The 22,535-nt window shown below is 40.5% G+C and overlaps 1 protein-coding gene across 3 annotated transcripts in view; it reads right to left on the bottom strand.

The window, feature by feature from the left end:
* Positions 1–22,535, bottom strand: part of LOC117430511 (neuronal migration protein doublecortin-like) — a 65,412-nt gene that overhangs the window by 39,113 nt on the left and 3,764 nt on the right. For all 3 annotated transcript variants that reach the window (XM_059001105.1, XM_059001106.1, XM_059001104.1), the window contains exons 2-3: positions 17,279–17,706; positions 11,743–12,086 (exon numbers count right to left, since the gene is read on the bottom strand). In XM_059001105.1, coding sequence (XP_058857088.1) covers positions 11,743–12,086; positions 17,279–17,642 — 708 coding nt within the window. In that variant the 5' untranslated portion in view covers positions 17,643–17,706. The remainder of the gene's footprint in view (positions 1–11,742; positions 12,087–17,278; positions 17,707–22,535) is intronic.

Raw genomic sequence — 22,535 nt, forward strand, 5'->3', positions numbered from 1 at the left:
CTTCCCTGTACAGACTCCCTGTTTCTTACACTAGCTCTGATGTTACAGTAACTGCCATGATGTTCGTCTGTGGTGAGCTGCTGCTTTAGCCTGCAGTTTATCAGTAGGGTTGGTTTTTCATCTTCATAAGACTCATTCTAGTGTTGGGGACTGGCAAGGCTTTCTATTTGAATCCCAGCCCAGGATGATGTCATCCCATGGCTTGTGCCCACTTTACTGAACTACCAATACAGCTGGCACTAATTGGCACCTCCGGCAGTTTTTCCCAGGCAATGGATTGACTGGTGAGCAGTGAGCTACTCAGCAGACACTGCTTGCTCTTGGGTGGAATCAGGGTTTCACTCCCTGGAGCTGTCAGTCTAGCACCTTTCACATGAGAAACACACATGGTAAACACGTGAGGAAACAGTAAGAAAATCAAATTTGAAGCTATTACTCTTTAATATGGGCACTGTTAGTCTTGAAGGCAGGAGCTATCATCTAGATCAGTGGTTCTCAATCCTGGTCCTGGGGGACCATTGCCCTGCTGGTTTGTGTTCCAACCAAGCTCTCAATTACTTAATTAAACCCTTAATTGAACTAATAATTAGCTTAATTTGACTTTTTAAATAGTGTAGCTTATAAAAAAGTTTTAAGTTCATTTTACAATTTTATACCTACATTGAAATCTCCATCTGTTTAAAATAATTAAAAAGCTCAGATAAAGCAAATTATTAGTTCAATTATGTAATTGAGAGCTTGGTTGGAACACAAACCAGCAGGGCAGTGGTCCCCCAGTACCAGGAGTGAAACCCTGATTCCACCCAGGACCAAGGGCTGTCTGCTGAGTAGGAAGAGGTCCTGAATACTGGAATATTTAAAGGGTGATAAAGCAGATGTAAGAATCTGCGCTGTTAGAAAAACTATACAAACAGTATTTGAGTAATTGCAATAAAACCCAATCATAATCACTCTGTGCTACAAATAATTTCACAGGCCTGTTCTATAATTGCATCTATAGAACTATATAACATGACGTTATCCATTTGTCCATCTGTGACAAATGAGACAATAAATGATGGAAGAAACCTACTCCTTGTCGAAGGAACACAAATCTAATACGTAGGAGTTGCAAAACGTATTGTTTAGCCTGCCCACAGTACATCGAATTTAATCGGATTTGGGATCTATACATAAACCACACTGGATAAATATATGACTAATGTAAGCCTTGAAAGAAAACACAGTGAGACAAATTGAATCTTTTTCTCATTTCCTCCTGTTAGCGAGCCCAGAGGAACAGACTGGCAGAAGGGCTGGAAGAGACTGAGCTCCATGGACAGCTCCCATGGCTGGCTCTCAAGTTCAGAGGCTCCTGGAGGGCAATGAGCTGGGCTTTGCTGCCATGTCAACAAGGAACAAACTGTTAACTCTCTCACCGTCTTTTCAAGTTATACATGTGGAAGACGCTGCAAAAGAAGTGGTCAATGCTATCGTACACTTCTACTGTTCAGCACCTTGCAGCCCTGCATGCCATTTGAATGTTACATTTCTCTCATGCGTCTGCAATCATTCTGTGTGGTTCGCTGTTCTACTGCACAAGTGTTTATTATTTTCTGTACACTCGCCTGGATAACACAGTTTGTTTGGAGAAGTCTTTGTGTTTTTTAAACAGTTGAAAATTTAGTCCACTAGATGCTATTTTGTGGAAATGTGTTCTTGAGTTTTATTTAGATTTACAATCAAGGGACTGGTTTTGAATTTAGTGCAAAGAAGTAGAAAAGACAAGCCACATTTTACAAAACCGTCAATAAACTATTTAATTGAATGTAGGATCAATATTAAAACATGTTATGATGTTAAAATGGTTTTATGAATTTTAAAATAGGCTTCAAATGGCCCAGTGCGTTTCAACAGCTTTAGGTAATAACAATTAGACGCTAAAATAAAGTTAACAGGATTTTGTGAATTACCATTTCCATATTTTCAATTTACAGAGGGGACACAAATTACAGTTGCACCCCTCTAGTGGCCATTTCTAAAACAATTTCAGAAGCAGGGTTGACATAAGAGCAGCACGTTGAACCTGATAAATAATGATCTTAATGGAAACAGCAACCGAGAATTATACAAACCTCCCACAGCATATTAAACAGGTAAGAAAAATCCTTTTAATATTCTGTGCATATCACTGAAGTCAGCCTGCATGATGTCATACCCTTTAGGGGAGAGGAGGGAGACCTGCATTGAGTACACAGCCAAGTGACCTCAGAAGAGACACATCAGCCGGGAAAACGGGCATTGCAGCAGTATTGCGAAGATGACTTAAGAAATGGTTTATCTACTGAGACCAGACTTCTTGTGGGATGTGAGCGATGCACAGCATCCCTATCCTCTAATCCTCTGATTCGCCGTTCTGCACGCTGTGCTTATTCAAATATACTGAGACTTCAGGCTGACAGACTGCAGTGTTACAAGATTCCTGTCCTTACTTTTCTGACACATCGCTGCTGTAAAAGGGCTTCATGCTTCACTTCAAAAGCAATAATATCATCATGAAATTAGTTCATTTAAGGCGATAAGAGTAAGCTTTAGGGCCGACTCAGTATACAGACACCTCACAATTAGGGACACTTTTTTTACATCCCCGATGTGCTCCTGTTGACGGCAATGGAAAGTCATCTTCAATATTAAGGCTGCCCCCTCTATTCACTATTAACATATCAAACCTCAGTTACCTCTATAGTAAGACCAACATGCTGTAAATTACCCAACCATTTTCTACAACTTGCATGCAGCATAATGTCACATTATTAGAAACTAAAGCATTTACAACAGTTTGCACATAAGAAAACTAAAATATACAGTAATCTAGAATGGTTAACGTGTTCAATACAGTGGCTAAACAAATAACTTCTTAAATAACCAGAAGCATATTAATTTGTTACAAATAAATGTAATGTACCTTCAGTAGCATCGCATGCCACTGAAGCTAGTGCAACACTGATATGACTTGCTTCCCAGCTTACTTTCCACAATCAGCATGAAGAGCTTTTCAGAAGCAATTTGTTAGTTAGTAAGCATGGCAATTATCTAACAGCAGAGAAGAACACGTGTAACAGGAGAGTAAACAGGTATGAAATGAATTAGTATCCTTTCTTAATTGGGTGACATGGGAATGATGAGACGGACAAGCCGTATAGCATCTTTTATTTTTCTGGCAGGACTTCAATAATCTATTCTTATTTGTCCATCAATGTGACTGTATGGCTCCTGGAATCTCTTAAAGCCAATTCCTACAGCCCCACTTGTGGATTTAGAAGGAGCTGCTGCTACCTGATGTGGAAACAGGCTGCAGGCCTGGTGTGTAGAGCTGATGTCATACAAATCGTTTGAATTGTCTGGGGCTCCATTAAGCAAGTTCCTGTTGCTATGGAAACACCCTGTCTCCGGTAGTGAAGCTGATAGATGCTATTCTAATTCTAGTCTTTTCCTTATAGGCTTATATCGCAGGCCGGCGGGGGGGGGGGGGGGGGTTGGGGGGGGGTTTGCTGTATTCTGCTTTAAGTCTTTTTGTCAGTTTTATTTATAGCCGGTATCTAATGACCCTGCGTATTGTAAAGGGCATATTCCTCCTGGGTTGGACCATTCTGCCTTTTTATAAGTATCCATGATATACTGTACAGCACAGATTTTGGTGTAAATTGGTGACTGGTTTACTTGGTACAGCATGACAGATTTGACTGCAGATTTCCACCCCTTAATTTCATGGAATTAGAGACAACATTAAGCGATATTGATGTATACTTTCAAAATATGGTAAGACCATTGCTGACTGGTGACATGCTTGCTGGCTGTACCTTATTACACGGAAAATGGCACAGTTGAGCTGAGGTTGTAGGCGCTGCTACAGGTCAGTCTTGGCAGACAGTTCTACACTCTAAGCACCTGATTTAGAAATGTGCTGGACAATTACTGACAGTTATAGATATAACCGTGTCAATACCAGAAACGATATCCAGTTTGAGCTACTTCTGTTACCTGTCTGAATCACTGACTTTGTAACTAATGTCACGCTTTGATATATCAGGACAAAATGTGTTATTGCCCCATTCGAAATCTAGACCCTTATGCACGGATTCTGTCTGTCTGCCTGTCACACTCTACAAGGTGAGCACTGCCTTGAATTCTCTAAACTTCTGTCATAGACTCGAAGCCTCCTATAGACCTTTATAGTTGCATTTGGGTATAAGACCATGAACTGTGGATTTTATACAATGTTTTAACCTATAGATAAAGGTGCTCTGATATTATGAGGGACCTCTGTGTGTGTGTGTGCACTGTATTATGTATACATTCCCTTACAGAAAGTGCCATTACCAGTGAATTACCTGAACCCTTAGCAAACCACAGCATTACTAGCAATGGCAACACAACATATTGGAACTAATATTGCAAGACTGTGGTCCTCATATGATAGCACACTGTCTGGCTCTGTTACAGTGTGTATTCATGCCACTGGCATACCATTGACATGTCAAAATCTGATAATCGCCTAGCTCTGGTACCATTATTCCATCATTGCTTGCTGCCCTTGTGCTATCATTGTCCTTGGCGGAGAACCATTGTTTTGTCATTGTAGTGCTACACACGACACTGGGTTTCTCAAAGATATTACTATTGCATGCTGTAAAAAAAAATATGTGATAGTTAAAATATTCAAACAAATGTTTCTTAAAATGTATCTCGAAGAAATAAACACATTATTCTCGGTTTCTTTTCTTGGTTAAGGTCATTTGCTTTCATTTGACTTAATTTTATTTAGCAGATGAAAAAGAAATGTAATAGTATGAATGTTCAGAACATGTAGAATACTTATCCAGCATTAATATACAAGAAGCACTATTAATAATGAATTCTGGGGAGCAAGAGAACTTCAGTCCTAGTGCTGCCAAGTAGTTTGAAAATAGATGTCATTTGGAGGGTAATTAAAAATAACGGCTTGTGTCAAATCCTTTCACAGCAGCACTGAATAAAAGGAAGGCAAGTAAAAAGATGGCATACATGCACTCACACACGTACAGGGCCGTCGAGCCTGACAGACCAGCCCCCTCCAGCTGGGCTCTTTGTGCTGTGGATGCGGTTTCCTAGCAACCGGTTCCACCAGCTGTCAGAACGGAATGGGAGGGGTGGGGGAAGCACAACGAGCAGCAGAGTCTGGGAGGCGTGGCACTGCATCAAACTCGCTCGACAAGAACATGGAAGAAACTGGAGGATGGCTACAACAAAGAGCTGCAACACAGGGAGGACAGTAAACCCAGGAACTAGGAAAGCACACACACTCCCGGAGTTAAAGGCGACGTTCCCATTGAAAACAAGCTCCTTCAACAATTACGCAGGTGAGGGCAGGTAGAGGGGAAAGAAGGGTCAAGTCTAGTTGACGTTTTAGCACATGCAGAAGATGTAGCAAATTCATGGGCTCACAATGATGGATGGCAATTCATTTTCTCTTGGGGAACATTTCACATGTAGTTGCTGCAGTGTGCTCAATTTGTTTATCAGTACATGGTAAACCCCATGAAAATAAGGTTCTTTACAGGTCTGTGTGTCTAATCCCAGTGCAGCAAGGCTCAATATTTGAATGTACATCAGTAAATGAGGTCTGTGAAAGATCACTGGTGTGGCGGTACTAAGATCAGGTTAGATCATTAAAATAGACACCAAGGAAAGTGTCTTTCTTTTTCTTTTTTTAAACAGTGCTGAAAGAAGTCTAAACTAGCAACGTGGATAATTGTGACCCCAGACTACCCACATGTCTGTAATTACTTTAAGGGTTCCCTGATAAATCCATTAATGGAAAATATTGAGATTAAGATAAAAACATATAATGAGTTATATAATCCTAGTTTCCCCAAATCAGATATTTTCAGTTGCACAAGAAAGCGAAACAATATTAAAACAATATGCACCGCCTCTATGTACTGTATAAAGATATAACTAAGATGTTACCATGGCACTACAGAACTTGACTTGTTTAATTTAAGATTGTGAGATCCTCAGTAGAAATGATGCATTGCATTATAGTAAAAAGCATAAACTCTGGGTCTCTAAACAGTCAACTCTGACACCTGCTCTCTGTAATGGCAAGTGTTGTTTCTTTCCCCTCTATTCATGTATTATAGGCATAACTGTGCCTAATTGTGCATGAATGCTTCCAAACGCGTTTCCTACCCTTCCAGGATTTCCCCCAAGACGGTTCTGTTTCTTTACACTTTATTCAAGTATTTCTTCCTAAATAAAAGAAATGTGTTTTGCTGTTGATAAAAACAAAGTGCTAGCCTTGGGTAGTAGAGTAAACCAGTGTAAAGGGAGTGTACTTGTACTGGGCTGATATTACACACATTGCACGATTAATCCAGTCTGCTGGACAGCAGTCCCCAGGCTATGCAAGGCAGGGAGATATGTTCCCCGGGGTGTTTAGGAAACCTGGAGATTGACATTTTCTGAAAGTGGAGAGGAGGGTGGGGTGGAGATCCTGCGGACAGGGGAGGGGACTTGGTCTAAGAATCCCAGAGAACACTAATATCTTTTATAACAGGTGCGAGTCACGTCAATGTGAAGCTAGGCACAGTCAAACACAACTCACATGTGCTATGCTGGTACTGTAAAAAACAAGCTGTGGTTTATCCCGTCGGGTTATAAATTGATCAAATCAACACCATAGTTAGGTTCAAATCTAGAAATGGATGCATACATACTGTAAACCATAAGGGCAAACTGCCTGTGAATCGACCCTGTACAGTGACTCTGTTAACCAGGTAATTGCCTCGAAGGGATTCTCCGCCCCTCTGAACCCAATGAAAGTGATAGATTACATTATACTGCAATGGTGTGCATTTCAGTTAAGTTAAAGCCCTCGGCGTAATTAGTTTACTAATGATTTTTTTTTTGTATTTGCTTTATTAGTTTAAATATGAGAAGGCTTGTAGCTTTGAGTTTGCCCTGGAGAAATCGTTCCACATGAACCAGCAGCAATGACGATTGTGATATGCTAGCACTGTTTGGTACCACATTGATGCCATGGTACTCCAATGCAAAACATGAAATATGTCCCACTGTGGTAACACTCACCACAGCCACATCCCAGTTTAGCTGGCTATCATTGCCAATAAATCTATTCACAAGCCATGCTTTCTGTGCTGCACTTGCTTGGTCATTTCACCTGGATTGTGAAATTGTCTCCACCCCTCCAGGGGCTTCTTTCCTGTCACAGCTGCTTCCCCTACTGACTGACATGCTTCCAGCCAGTAACATGCTTTGACCCAGAATACACTGCTTAGGTGAAATGACCCAGGAACAGGAAGTGTTACAGATATCCTGAGAGTAGGGCATCGAAAATGTCTTTCTTTTAACAGAAAGTAGTACCAGATAGTGGGCAGGATTTTCAAAAGCAGTGTTATTGTATCGAACTCGTGGTGTAGTAACGAGAGCTTTAGTAGCAAGTGATTTTCAAATGAAATGTGCTAATTATCATTTACGACCTTTTCAAATGTAGTTTTAAAATGAAAATACACGTTTAAGACCTATGTGGCTTACAGAAGTGCAAAACAGGTAAGATTTATGAAAATATGTTTTTTGTGTCCATGAAGACAGCTTACCTGTTTATTCATACTGTATCCACCAGTTTAATAAGCACAATGTGTTATTTCATATAGGTATGCCATCTAAACTGTAGGAATAAAGCTGACTACATTTATTGTATTTATTTTCTTCAATAATCAGTAAATAGCTTTTTTACACACTTGTATGGTAAATAGATACATGGATATAAACTTCTACGACTGTCTGAGTATTTTTTTGTGTAGCTATATTTCCAGAGCAGCTACAGTGCATTATGGATATTGTGCTGATGGTGCTTTGTGCTAAATAATGCATGCATGATGAACCGTGAATATAGGGAGAGCGTCTGGCTGTATTATAAACATGCCATTTGCTTACGATTGTAAGTCGCCCTGGATAAGGGCGTCTGCTAAGAAATAAATAATAATAATAATAATAATAATGCCACCCCCTCCCCCCTTGAAAAACCTGCTTACCCATGCAGTAATTAGATTGCCTGTATTAACCTCATACCCCCAGATTAATATTTATCAGGGGGTGTTATCAGAGGCTGGCAGAAAAAAGATTCAACTGAAATGAACTGTATCAAAGATAAATGTGCCTCTCTATACTGCTGTTCCAGCAAAGTACAGCTTGGCAGGATTCTCCCTGGCGAAGCTGTATGATCGCAGCCCTCTAACCTGGCACAATAAGCTTGGGTGGTCGATTTTCCAGTTGTAACGCTGATTTAGCAGAGAAAAACACTATGGATTTGGATTTCAATATGAAAGCAGGCTTTTCCACCCACCTATCTTTACATAAGCAAGCTTACTGGCTGGCGTCCACTAGGGTGACGCATTGCACCACAACAGACACTTCAGAATAGCTGGGATCACTGAATATACAGCTGATACATCCAACAAGCACTAGCTGGTGCACACATGAAATGAACAATGGAGTCGGCAGAGTGGAAGTGATATACTGTATTCATTTGAAGCTCATCTACAATGCTGCATTACCTCACAGCACTGGGTTACACAGTTTGGACCGACACCTTGAGATTTTAATTAACAATCATCCTTTAACTGCTTCCCTAGAAGCAAATCCTCACAGATTTCTAGTTATATTATGGATTGCAAATAAAACAGAGGTCAGACTCTATGCTGATTTACAGGAAAGAAAATGTACAGTAGGATGGAACAGCTAGTGAGTGGGTTGGTCTAAAATAAAGTGAGTGTGCTTCTTTGGTCTGGGTAGGACGCTGGTATTAAAATGGTATTCCAATGGTATTTGTTATATTTCTGTAAGGGTGCGGTACAATGCTGCCACAAAAAGATTGAGACAAAAGGGTAGAGAGGCTGTGAAAAACACTCAACAGCTTTAAACTATATTACCAGCAAGGCTGAGGGTGACAATGAAACTGTATGCATTTGACCTTTTAACAAAATTGTCCACAAACACCAAAAATGAAATTACGAAAGTGCTGCCATATAGCTCCCAAATACCGGGTCAGGATTGGTACACGTCTAGGTAACTGGCCTTGGTAACCTCATCACACGATCCATTAACCTCCGTGCTGTCTCCAGGGATGTTTTTATTTATCTGTTCAATACATTATGTTTCACAGCTCAACCACCGTATATCCTCTTATATCAAGCATTTTGGGGCCTTCAGATTCTATTTACAGTTGCTCAAATTGCCTTAAAGCCTGAAGGTCTTTTGCTGGCTGGAATTGCTGTTCTCCACAGGGAACCCACTATACAGCAGAACCACACAGAACACACCCCAAGTCTGTCTGTAAACCATGTAGATATTAAAATAGCATCCAGGTATGTAATGAGTATTATTACATAACAAAAAATAGTTTATTGCAACTATTATATTACTATTAAAATATTTGTATACAGTACCTACTGTACTGTACATAGATAATCATCTGCTATTTAAATACTGAATATATAAGCAGTGAAAAAAATAATAAATGCTGCAACGTTCTTATGTTTTTACTAAGCGGAACCCCCAAATGTTCTCCATATTCTAGGAATGGCAGGGTCCTGGGAATAGGTCATGTTTTGCACTTGTTTGATCTTGGTATCTCTGAATTGATGATTCCTCCCTCTTCAAACACATTTGAATAAATATTCCACCCCATAAGTGCAGTAGTACCCCGTACAGTATCCATTTACTACCCCTGCATAACAACAGGGTGGGACATTTGTTCTTCATTTTACCACCAAAATAGGTCCTGCAATAGAGACTGATTATAAAAAGACAAGAGACTATTTCTATTGTGAATGGCGTGGGCTTGTATTAATTGGCATGGTGTAAATGTAACATGGTTATTTCCATAAGCTGCTACAGCTGTAATCCCAGTTGGGCATATTTGTAAAGGTCTTGCAGAGAGATTTCCCTGTAGAAATATTTCAAGGTAAATAAATGGAATTAATGACGTCTGTGCAGGATGAGGCTGCAGCTGTGGGTTAGTTATGGGGAGGGGGGTTGAGCTAATGGTGGCTCCTGACATATTGATTGGTGGGCTATTCAATAGGGCCACTCCCTTTCATATTAGTAGAAACCACAAGGAGAGAACATCTGTCTGGCTTTATTAATGATTGCAGTGCCACTGATTTCATTACCAGCCTGTACAAACCGGTGTAGTTAATATATATGATAATAGGTGGATTTCAAAACCTGATACACGCTTCACTCCAGCAGAAGAAACCCCACAATGCATTAACAATTCAAATAAAGCAGAAATAAGATGCATATATTCATTGACATACTGTACTGAATAATAGTGATACCACCCTCTGCATCAGGAATGAACAGAATTGCTAGAATGAACCGGTTCAGCAAATAAAGACAAGCAGGTGGAGTATGGAAAGAGAGTTTGAATATTGCACAGTTATAGAGCTTGGAATCAGCACTGATATAGGCCTATAATTCACTGGGCTCCGAAGTCGCTCTCTCTCACAGTAGAAGGGATGTTTTTAGCAAATGATTAGACACCAAGGTGTCTGTTTTTGCGTAATTATAGTGTGTATTACTGCCATTATACAAATGTAAGAAAACATTTAACTAACAGCAGCACTGCCTGTAGCCAATCTCTGTTCATCTGAGACATATAATACAATACGGATACAACAAGCCCAGCACATTTATAGATATGTAAATCAAGGAGAAGTTCATTAACTTTATAACTGGGTCAGATTTAAAATCAAAAGGATGGAACAGATGAAATACTGTATTTTAAAGCCACACGCAATACCATTACCAGAATCAAAGGAAAAGCTCTCTGCATTGCAACGCCAGTAAAACAATGCGCTATTGTGCTGTGAAGTGATTTTACATACTCATTTCCATGGTTTTCCATGTTGGCAGTAATGGTTACTTTACTTCCCTTAAACACCCCGAAATAACTCAGAGGCAGTACATTATCACACGGTCTGTTATCTGTTTGACTATCTTTCCAAAATTGGGTTCTTATCCTGTTTCCCATGAAACAAAGATAATCTCTCCGGTACTGCATTCTAGTTATGAAAAGTTTTGTATTAGAAGAATTCGCTTTTTTTGCACAGAAATAAAACCTTTAGTTAATATAGCTGTATTTTGAAGTGTATCTGACTATTCCAATGTTCATCTGAATATTTGAATATAAAGAATATTCAAACATTTCATTTCAGCACATATATGGAGAATTGAAATACATGTTTCAAATCAAGAACCCTGAAATCAGCCCCTTTCATATGAGCTCATATAAAATATATGACACCTATACAAATCCTATACTAGAGGTCCCTAGACTAAGGCGTCACCTGCTCTTTCCAGCCAATACACTCAATACAGATGAATGACAGAGACACTTTGAATAAGCTGTCTTTGAACAACAACAAGCGTCCCCTCCCTTCAGTGAACGGTAATTTGTGTTAAACTGCAGGCATGTTACATATCTGCAACAGAAATTGGTTTTCCACCTAGGTGTCCCCCTGGCAGCAGCACATCAGCATACATGCTTAAACTGCGGCTCTAGCTCTTCAGTTGAACTCTAAGAGGTCTATAAGCCACAGGGTCTACGGTTCACATCCAAGACCTGCTTTCCATGTAATAGAATGGGGCTGAGATGACAATCCACTGAATAAAACAGCTGTGACAATAAACTGGTACCTGTTTGCCATCGAGCGTGTAGATCCTCTTGACCACTCCGCTCTCCAGCTTGATGGCCTCTGTAATGTCTGTGAGGACCTGCTCGAAGGAGTGAGCCGTCTTCTTGTTGAGAAGCACCCGCACGGCCTTGCGCGGCTTCACCCCGCTCCGCATCACCGTCACCAGCTTGGGCCTCACAAAGTCCTTGCTCTCCTTCATCTCGCTGCCCTTCCCGCTGGCCAGTGACTGCAGGCCTTTCTGAGTTGCGGCCGAGGCCTTGACGTTCACCGACCAGTTGGGGTTGACATTCCTGGTGTAGTCAACCTTTTTGAAGTAGTTCTCGGACGCACACACGTAACTCTCCCCTGCAAAAACAGAACCAAAAGCAGATTAAACAAATCAAAAGCTTGATAACAGAGCTCTCTGAACCTCGTTTTCTAAATAGAACATTCTGGCAAGTGTAACAGGGTGGAAACTGGCCGCGCTCAGCAAGCGAGCGTCTTAACCATAATGCAAAAGAGCCGGGCTTGTATGCATTCCTGATTTTAGAGCTTTTAACCTCATCTCATCTCCCCAATGGGACATTCATATGACTAATAATTTCCAGTTGTTTGTAGAGGTATACAAAAGGCTCAAATAAAAGAAGAATAAAAGAAGAAGGAATTCCATCAAATTTGTAATTATAAAGTTTTATAAACAAGCCTAGAATTCCAAACTTTTAACTAAAGATAACGAAACACCAGGAAGCAATTGCAGCTGTCTCCGTAGCACTTCTCTTATTTATAGTCCATACTTACCAGATCACTTTGTGCAGTGTTTACAGCTGAGTACGTTAATACAGAGAAATGGAACATGTAACCGAGACACACAGTGCTTAATGGAGGGTTCATGGTTTCCAGGGACAGTTTAATGTGTGGTTTAGTAAAAATCCCTGCTGAAAGTGAGCAGAAAGTGGAGTGATATTGAGGTCTGGAGCAAGGAAACATAGAGCCATTTGAATTTATAACTCTTGTTTAAAAAAAAAAATAATCACAAGCACTCACTCACTAACCTCCCCTTTCACCCTCCTGATAATTTGTGTTTTTCCATTACTACTGGTTGAGCGATTGCTTTGAATATTACACAAGTCAGAGCATTCAGTTCAGCCCCCTGATCAGACAGCCCAGCCCTGCATGGTAGCAGAAGCAGGGGAAGATAATGATTCAAGAAGGTTAGTGCATTCATCTGCTGAAAAAGATTCCAGCCAAGCCTAGATTCACATGGGAGCATACTGAAGGTAAGTGAACCAATGCCATGCATTAAAGTGAATGTACTGTAGCAAACAAAACTATTCCAGAAATCTGACCTGTTGTGAAATGCCATTTGTTTTATTGGTACCTAATGTGCAGCTTACAAAGAAACACATGATATAGCAAACCTACTTTAACATGATATCTAGTACTATCATGATATCTAGTAATTTCAACTTCCATTTGAAATGATTGAGGAAGTGCAACACAATCTGAAAGTGGTAAGAAGTCTGTTTTATAGTCTAAAAATAGGGCCTGCACATTGAAAGACCTCATATTTCAAGAGGCTGTATTCCTGCCAGAACCGCACAGGGCATTTTATTTAATAATCCCATCAAAGGCTTTTCATTTTGTAGCTTCTGTTTAATCCAACCCACACACTGTCACTTAAACTTGTGACTCTTGGTAGAATATTAAAGCAAATTTGTTCTCCTTTTTAAAAGCAGTTTACTCTGATAGTGCATTAAAACTGGCACGTGACCCTGGTCTTTATATAGCTAACAAAATAATTCCTGTAAATCTTACCTAATACTAATTACTATCATTTGGCAGCTCTGTTTTTTTCTTCATTTCATTAAAGGTATTTCAAGCTACTAATGAACTAAATCTATCAAGAGCTCCCTCCAGATGTTCTATTGCTGCACGTCCATCGCATCACCGCATTCTACTTCATGAGGTCACAGGAAGGAGAGACTTCTCAAGGAGACTTTTTAAAAAAAAAAGTATAGGTGTTCTTTTTTTTTAATAAGTGTATTAAATAGAAATATAATTCAAATGTGAAGCTTCTGTTCTGTTTTATTAAATATATGTGTATGTGAAAAACTAAGACAGATTTAACCCAAGTTAAAAAAAGAAACTAAAAACAGATCCCATACATATAATATGCAGTATATTAGAAATTCCAGGAAAGATGTTTTTTTCTATCCCTTCTCACATGACTGCACTGTTACTGTGTGTCCTCATGGAGGCTAATTCTGAGTGAAAGGGGAGGCCGTGGATATAACAGGGTTTACAGAACACAGGGTCATCTTCAATGATAGAGCAACATTGTGTGAGTTAATACATGACAAAGGGAATTCACTTAGAAGTCATTAATCAAGCAGAGGCACAGTTTAGATAAAGCACTTTGAATTGAGCCTGAAGTTAATTGAAGCTGAAAGCAGATCAGCTGAAGTGAATCCTCTCCCTCCGCTTCTCAGCCACTTTACTTGCGGCTCAGCTGGAAGAGATGATCAGCTCATTCCGATCAACTGGAAGAGATGATCAGCTCATTCCGATCAACTGGAAGAGATGATCAGCTCATTCCGATCAACCGGAAGAGATGATCAACTCATTCCGATCAACCGGAAGAGATGATCAGCTCATTCCGATCACCTGGAAGAGATGATCAGCTCATTCCAATCAACTGGGAGAGATGATCAGCTCATTCCGGTCACCTGGAAGAGATGATCAGCTCATTCCGATCAACTGGAAGAGATGATCAGCTCATTCCGATCACCTGGAAGAGATGATCAGCTCATTCCGATCACCTGGAAGAGATGATCAGCTCATTCCGATCACCTGGAAGAGATGATCAGCTCATTCCGATCAACCGGAAGAGATGATCAACTCATTCCGATCAACCAGAAGAGATGATCAGCTCATTCCGATCACCTGGAAGAGATGATCAGCTCATTCCGATCAACTGGAAGAGATGATCAGCTCATTCCGATCACCTGGAAGAGATGATCAGCTCATTCCGATCACCTGGAAGAGATGATCAACTCATTCCGATCAACCGGAAGAGATGATCAGATCATTCCGATCACCTGGAAGAGATGATCAGCTCATTCCGATCAACTGGAAGAGATGATCAGCTCATTCCGATCACCTGGAAGAGATGATCAGCTCATTCCGATCTCCTGGAAGAGATGATCAGCTCATTCCGATCAACCGGAAGAGATGATCAGCTCATTCCGATCAACCGGAAGAGATGATCAGCTCATTCCGATCAACCGGAAGAGATGATCAGCTCATTCAACTCTATTTGCAGCATTTACATAATCGTACCCCGTGGTATGACGGGTGGGGAAGAACTGCCCCAATATGCAGGGGGCCGAGGGGTGACAATGACTGCAGAGAGGAAGGAGTCCCATGGAACTGAGAAGGGTTAGAGTCATCAGTGAGGTGATAAGACACTGAGGGTAATGCCCTTATACACATGGTAAAACCATAGCAAAGTGTAATAAAGCATCAAAAATACTTCTGGAAACTCATGATTGAGGTAATATGAAGGACAAGTGTCCCATCTCCAGTCACTCTGCATGCATCTGTCTCTCCTGATAACAATATGCACAAGCACTCCAATCAAGGACGCTAAAGAATCTACAGCGCTCAGATGCTCTTGATATAGACCCGGTGTCAAGCAGCAGCATTCATATTTTTATTAAGCATCAGATAATCACTGCAATCATTTCCAAAGACTAGAACAAAACAGTGAATGTTCTCATGAGACGGCTCTTTGTAAGTTCTTGCCTTGTAAGCATGAAGTAACATAAATTAACCCAGCATCTCAAAGGTCTCCTGCTGGTTAGCATCAATATTGCAGAGTTCCTCAAAATAAATGGGTGGGCTCAATCGTAATCAAAGAGCATTTCTGAAATCCGGATTGCAATGTTTGCCTCTAAGGAGATGATAGAGAACGATTAAGCAATGTGTTGGAGTTCTTGTCTAAGATCGGTGTCTTCATATTAATCTGCTCCAGTTCCGACTAAGATAACTGTAATTATTACAATGTGACATGTGTATAATGACTGAGCTGTCGTGAGTTACATCCCTTTTATAATATATACCCCTTTCCTATCAGAAACATCATAGTTTACCATACACTATTACTCAAGCAAACTGCGCAACTTGTATATAATACACACACTGTATATGAACACAGATATTCCTCTAGAATTTGCAAAGGGGTGAGCTGATAGAATCATTTTGCCATAATTCAATCAATTCAACTTTTAAAAGCTAAATGAAATGAAAGAATGCTGTGTAGTGTGAGCAGTCCGGTCTGGGGAGTATATGAGGTAATCCTGCACTAATGTTCTGAGGTTACATATTTGTCCCCACAAATGTCTTTAAAATGATTACACTTTAAAGAGATGCGTTGGGCCAGATTTAAAAGTAAAGCTTCTCTTTTGTCATTAAAATATGATGTAAACTCTCCAATAGAAAATGTGTTATATTAAGACTTCTTAATGTCTTCATTAACAATCTCTTTGACATGCGATACCTCATGAATCACCAGATGACACGCAGCCTTCTTTTGCAAGTGGGATGGTGGTTTGGTGTTCAGGACACCTGTTGATTTTGGGAGTGAAAAAATGTGATTCTAAACTTGCAGTAATTATTAAATCTACAGTAAATTCAAGTCAGTAGGCAGTGCTTTGCTACTATGCTGTGGTACTAACAATTGCTTTATAAATACTTAAAATACTTTACAAATAAATACTTTTTAAAAAAGGATCATTTTTGGGGGTAACATTTGATCAAATTTACAGTGGGGTTCAAATTTTACTGTGGGGCTAATTGAACCTCACAACCCAACACTAGAAAGGCTGCTGGAATAAAGCGGTTGTTTTCTGCAGTTTTCATTTGTAATCAACATGTGAGGCTGTGGTCCAATACCAGAGAATGGAAAATGATCAACTCTCCTGCCATCCCACTAATCAGGGATGGCAGGATGGCCAAACCACTGACTGCCAACACTGGCACATAGAGCCAGCCCAGTCTGAAAGGCACCCCAGACTTACAGCTTCCCATAACAAGCTCTGCACGCTTTGGCATGGAAATTAAAAACCGGCAGCTGCTATAGTGCTAAACGTGACGACTAATTAAATCAGCTATTTCATTGTTTAAAAAAGGTTGTGTGTAAATTTCCTGCTTAATTGCTACTAACGAGTAACAGTGCTGATTTGATCTCTGTTTTAACGCACGGTTCACAGTTGTAAAAGTCTTTCTCCACACGAGGGTTGTCAGCTCTGAGATACAATGTTGGCAGACAGTCAGTGGTTTGACAATTGTGTTATAAAGGAAATTTGTTATTGAAAAGGTTATGCAAGTCATAAGGGTGTATTTTATCTCTCGCCCCTAACTGTACAATGTACTTCATCTACGTTGTGGAGATGGGACTACACCTCAGTGGAGTGCAGGATGAGTCATGCTTGGACAGCTTGAAAGATCTCCTGATTAAGAATGCTGATGAATCTCTGTCCTAGTGATGCATCACTAACCTTCCTCCAGCTCGTCCATGGAAGCGATCTTGGTGGTGCCGTCGATGCTGAAGATGAAGCGGACGCCCTGCGGCAGGTTGATGTGGTCGGACAGGGAGCGGGTCAGGTCAGCCAGCAGCCCATCGAAGGTGCGGAAGCGGTCAGTAGCCACAGCGTACACGATGCCCTTGAAGTAGCGGTCCCCGTTGCGGTAGAAGCGCACCTTCTTGGCTTTCTTCTCGTTGCTGAGGGTCTGCAGGGTGCGCGTGCGGTAGAAGCTGCAGTGGGCGCTGTGGGTGGGGCTCGGCAGCCCGTTCATTCTGGATCCTCTGGAGGTTCGGGAGCTTTTGTCCCGTTCATCGAAGTGTCCAAAGTCCAGCTCCATGGTTACAAACTCAGAAACAGGATGGTGCGGAGTGACTGGGGGGCTGTTGGATTGTTGTAGATATCTGAACAGAAAGAAGAGAAGATGTAGTCACGTGATAGAACAGAAACTCATGGGTAATAAAGAGTAATCTATTTAATGTAGTTCATGGAACATAGACATTTATCCTGATTCATCCAACTGCTTATATCCAACTGATTATAGAAGGCATGACTTCTATAATCATTACATCAGTTTCCTATATCTATTAACTATTAACCCTCACGACTGAGTATGGAACCTGCGAGCAGGTGTAACAGGGATCCTTGAGACCATAGGTTGGGATTACTTTAGGGGATTTAGTAATCCTACCAAAGTTTATTATGTAGAGAGAAGGTTCCTGAAGCCTCCCTTTTAGTGGGAGTAGCGCTTGGTCCGAGCTTGGCTACCTTTTATTTTCTAGTTGTTTTTTGTAGTGTTTTTGTTTTTGCATTTTGTTATTCATGTACTGCACTTGGATATATTGCCTCCGCACTAGGACTACCATTGCAGGTGCCCTAGTGGCAGCCATCAACAACTGCACCCATTGTAATTAATAAAACCTGTATGCCTGAGCGGCGTTCCGACTTCACTCTCTGTGTCTCTCTTGTTCTCTCAGCGGATACCCACACAATAACAGCACACCCCTGTTACAGGGACAAACAGGGATTTGTAAAAAAATATTTGGATATTCTTTTAAATCTTTTGTTTTGAATCTGCTGGAAAACAAAGACATTATTTGTACTAAATTGCAATAAACTAAATTTCTCCAGAGTAAAATAACCCTGGTATCCCACCAAATGACCTATAGAAATGAAAGAAGGACTCTTCTCCACAGTATAAAGTGTTATTTATTTCAGACATCATTTATGCATTGGTTTCCTTATGCATGACTTCTTTCTCAAACGGTCATTTATCAATTCTGTTATATGAACGAATATGATGAGCATGGTCATTTTTGCCACCGAATACATTTCACGCAGCGTCCATTTGAATATTTGTCCCAGCATTTTTGTTTCACTCTTAAATTACATTTACTTTCATGTCACAAACTCTAGCCCAATAAGTTTATGTCACAACATTATTTAAAGTTGAAAAAAGCCCATTAAATTACCATGATATACAGTAAATGTGCCCAGTTTATGCAATGCTGTAAACAGGAATTAATGGAGAATATAATCTGGGTTCTGTAAAAACCTTTTACCTCCTGAACTGGCTGTTCTGAGGACATTCACTTCTGCCTAAAGGAGTTGAACTCATCAGAACACTACTTCATTTCCTGCTTGTGCAGAATGAATTGTTCCTCAACTATAATTGACCATAAAAACACATTTGAATGCGTCTTAAATTTAATGAAGCATCAACAATACATTAATGTAACAACCTTATTAACACATTTCAGTAACACAGCAGGCTACATAGTGTTTGAGCCCCCTCAGTAGACATTAGTCAAACATCAAAAAACCAACACAAATAAACAACACATGGAGGTGAGTTCATTAAAGTGGAGCTGGTGTTCATAAGCTGTAATGTGATAGACAGTGAAACCTAGCTTTTATGGTCAATGGAATGGTCCCATAATAGTTGAAACATACATCAACGTTTTTTTTTCTTCTTTTAATTGTATTTGGTTTTTCTTCTGTGCAAACTGTTCAAATACATTTGGGACTCCAGTAAAAGTGAGCTAAGTATTCAGGATCGACTGAGTAGATCAGTGAGTGTGCCACAAAACCTCCAACAGCCCACCACAAACACCTGCTGCTTTTGAAAGAACTATTCCTAAATTGCAAAGCAAACCCTTTTCTCCCTGTACAGAAGAGTCCAGTAGAATGCTGTGCTGTGCATTGTCTGCAGTGCTGCTCGCCATTGTACCATGCACTGGGGTTTGAATAATCACAGGATTAGCCTAAAAGTTTGAATACACACGTAAACCGTTTTCTAATCCTGCTGTTTACAATGATGAATTCTTGGTCTCACTGTCAAACTGTCATCAGTTGGAGGATTGTTGCCAGTGCCAGGATGGGATTGTAAAAATGATGCAAATTGGCTATTAAGTGGCACAAAAAGCCTCTCTGTGTGCTCTTCTCCTTATTACTATTTACCATTTCTTTCCCTGTCTTTAACTGACAAGAATCTATGGCTGGCACCAACCAAAAAATGCCCACAAGCAGAGTGGGGTCCATTCCAATTCCTTTTAAAATCAATTCCAATTCTAATTCCCATTCCCTTTGAAGCAATTCATTCCAATTCATTTTACGACATAGGCTTTATCGAGCAAACCTATACACAACCTATAGTCAAATACATGTACAACTTGTCAACAACACCTGCAATTACACAGGAATTGGAAATGGAATTGGAATTGAAAAAAGGCCCCAACCATGCCCGCAAGCATTATTATTGTATATCTTTGTATCATTACTGAGGAGCAGATTTTTTTATAGCTCCTATTTCTTGGTACCATTAAAAAAAAACAGCACCATAATTAAAATGTAATCCTAGGATTAGCGACCCATATGGTTTGCCTTCTTGTGGGTTTTCTTTTCACTGGGTTAGTAAAGCAGCATGTTCCATTGCTTTGCAAATGGAATTTGGGCAGCAATAACTAAAAATGTCGTGAGTGAATACAATCTGAGACAGAGTCAAGGCCTTTATACTAGCCAGTAGTCCACTAGGTGGCTGTTATACCGAGTTAAAGTACTAAAATGCTGCAGCGTGAGTGGTTGAAATATGAGCTATACTAGGGTGTAGGTTAACCCAATAGAAAGCCGTATCCCATATTTCACATTTAAAAGCTACTGGGTTAAAAGGACAAGTTGGTATTATAAAACCTCCTACAGTGCAAAGCAGGAATCTGTTTCTCCACACCTCTTAACATGACCCTTCTGCTGCCTGTTGAATTATTAATAAATGCACAATGGCTTTAAGTACCAGTGCAGTATATAAGGAGAGAGTGAACTGATGGGATTGCTACTGAATGCTTCTTAACATCTTCTGAAGCAACCACTGATTCTGGTCACGAGTAATTCCAATAACAATCTACACGAGTAATTCCAATAACAATCTACACCACTGTCAAGAAACCCAATGGAGATCAATCTACACCACTGTCCAGAAACCCAATGGAGCTCAATCTACATTGCTGTCCAGAAACCCAATGGATATGCGAACAATCAAATAATCCCATTAAATACACGCCATTTAAGTTTGGACTTTCTATTCTCCATTTGTGTTTACTTTATTATATTTAAAACCTCAGCCAGATTTAGTGGGGCTCCCGAGTGGCACATCCATTAAAGGCGCTCCGTGTGGAGTGCAGGATGTGCCCTATAGTCTGGACGTCGCGAGTTCGAGTCCAGGCTATTCCTTTGCAGACCGAGGATGGGAGCTTCCAGGAGGCAGCGCTCAATTGGCTGAGCGCCGCCCAGGGGGAGGGAGGGTTAGGTCGGCCTGGGTGTCCTTGGCTCACCGCACACCAGCGACCCCTGTAGTCTGGCCGGGCGCCTGCGGGCTTGCCTGTAAGCTGCCCGAGAGCTGCTTTGTCCTCCGATGCTGTAGCTCTTGGGTGGCTACATGGTGAGTCCACAGTGTGAGAAAATAATAAAAATAATTGGCAACGACTAAATTTAAAAAAAAAAAATAAAATAAAAAAAAACACTCAGCCAGATTTGATTAATTATTTGTAATTATGTAACCTTTAATTCGGCCACCACAGTATAAACCCACTTCCTGTGCAGCAAGTTTTAGGACCATACGTGTTGCCCCTTATACTCCTAGTCTTGGACTCTATGTGAGGCGAATGGGGGTCCTAATACCTGGTGCACAGGATTTGGGTTTAAGTCAAGGGGAATGCTCAGTCCAGAATGTGTGTTGCCAGTTTCTTCTTGTTGCTCAAGGCTGGTAGTTTGAGAATTGTCTCCATTCTCAAGCAGAGATGTATTTCTTCTGCAAAGTCCTGTGGCTGTTTGCGAAGTGGAGTGAAGAAAGCGCTTAACAAAAGCGCCAGGATTTATGGAATGATGTCTGTTTGTGAAGTGCAGTGAAGAAAGCTAGGATTCAATAGAACTACTGTATGATACAACTGAAAATGTGAATATTGCTTAAGGGCATTGCAACATTTCGGTATGCTTTATACTGTCCTCAAATGAGCATGTGCTTAAAAACAGAAAATGGGGTTCTATATATATTAGATCAAACATGCTCATTTCAGGTGGGGCTAGAAGAGTTGAAAGGTCACATCATATGATTTCTTTAGAATCAGGAAGTACTCAAAAGGTGCTGGCAACTAGGATTCTATAGTTTCAAAGGGCAAACAGATTCTGATACAGACGAAAATGATTACAATGCAAAACTGGAGCTAGAGAACTCTCTCGTTGTAAACTAAAATAATTCAACTTGAATGCATGTTTATGATCTCAAGATATCACTTACACACACTGTCCTGCAAGTACAGGAACAGATAAGGGCAGAATGACTTGGGTTTGGGCATTAGGTCTTGGCTGGTAGTAAATGGATAATATTTTAGGTAACACTGCACCTGAGGGACACACTGCTCATTAAAATATTTTGCATGCATTTGATGAGGAGACTCAATCTCCCGACAAGTCGCTCTGTATTTATTCATCACCTTGGAATGTCCTTTGACAAAGGTTATGCTTCATCCCTGTGCCCTATCAAAGCCAAGCATGTGGGCACAAAGGGCACTTTTCCATTGCAGTCCATATTATTCATACTGTGGCAGAATAGCAGAAGCACAGCACTAGAGAATAAGCCATTCACCCTGAAAGCATTAATGTAACAGGCTGTGACAATCTAACTTCTAAACTGCACCTCAATTCCACACTGTGCTACTGCGCAGGGTTTTGTAAACCTGAG

The sequence above is a fragment of the Acipenser ruthenus genome, chromosome 26, assembly GCF_902713425.1.
Source record: "Acipenser ruthenus chromosome 26, fAciRut3.2 maternal haplotype, whole genome shotgun sequence".
NCBI lineage: Eukaryota > Metazoa > Chordata > Actinopteri > Acipenseriformes > Acipenseridae > Acipenser > Acipenser ruthenus.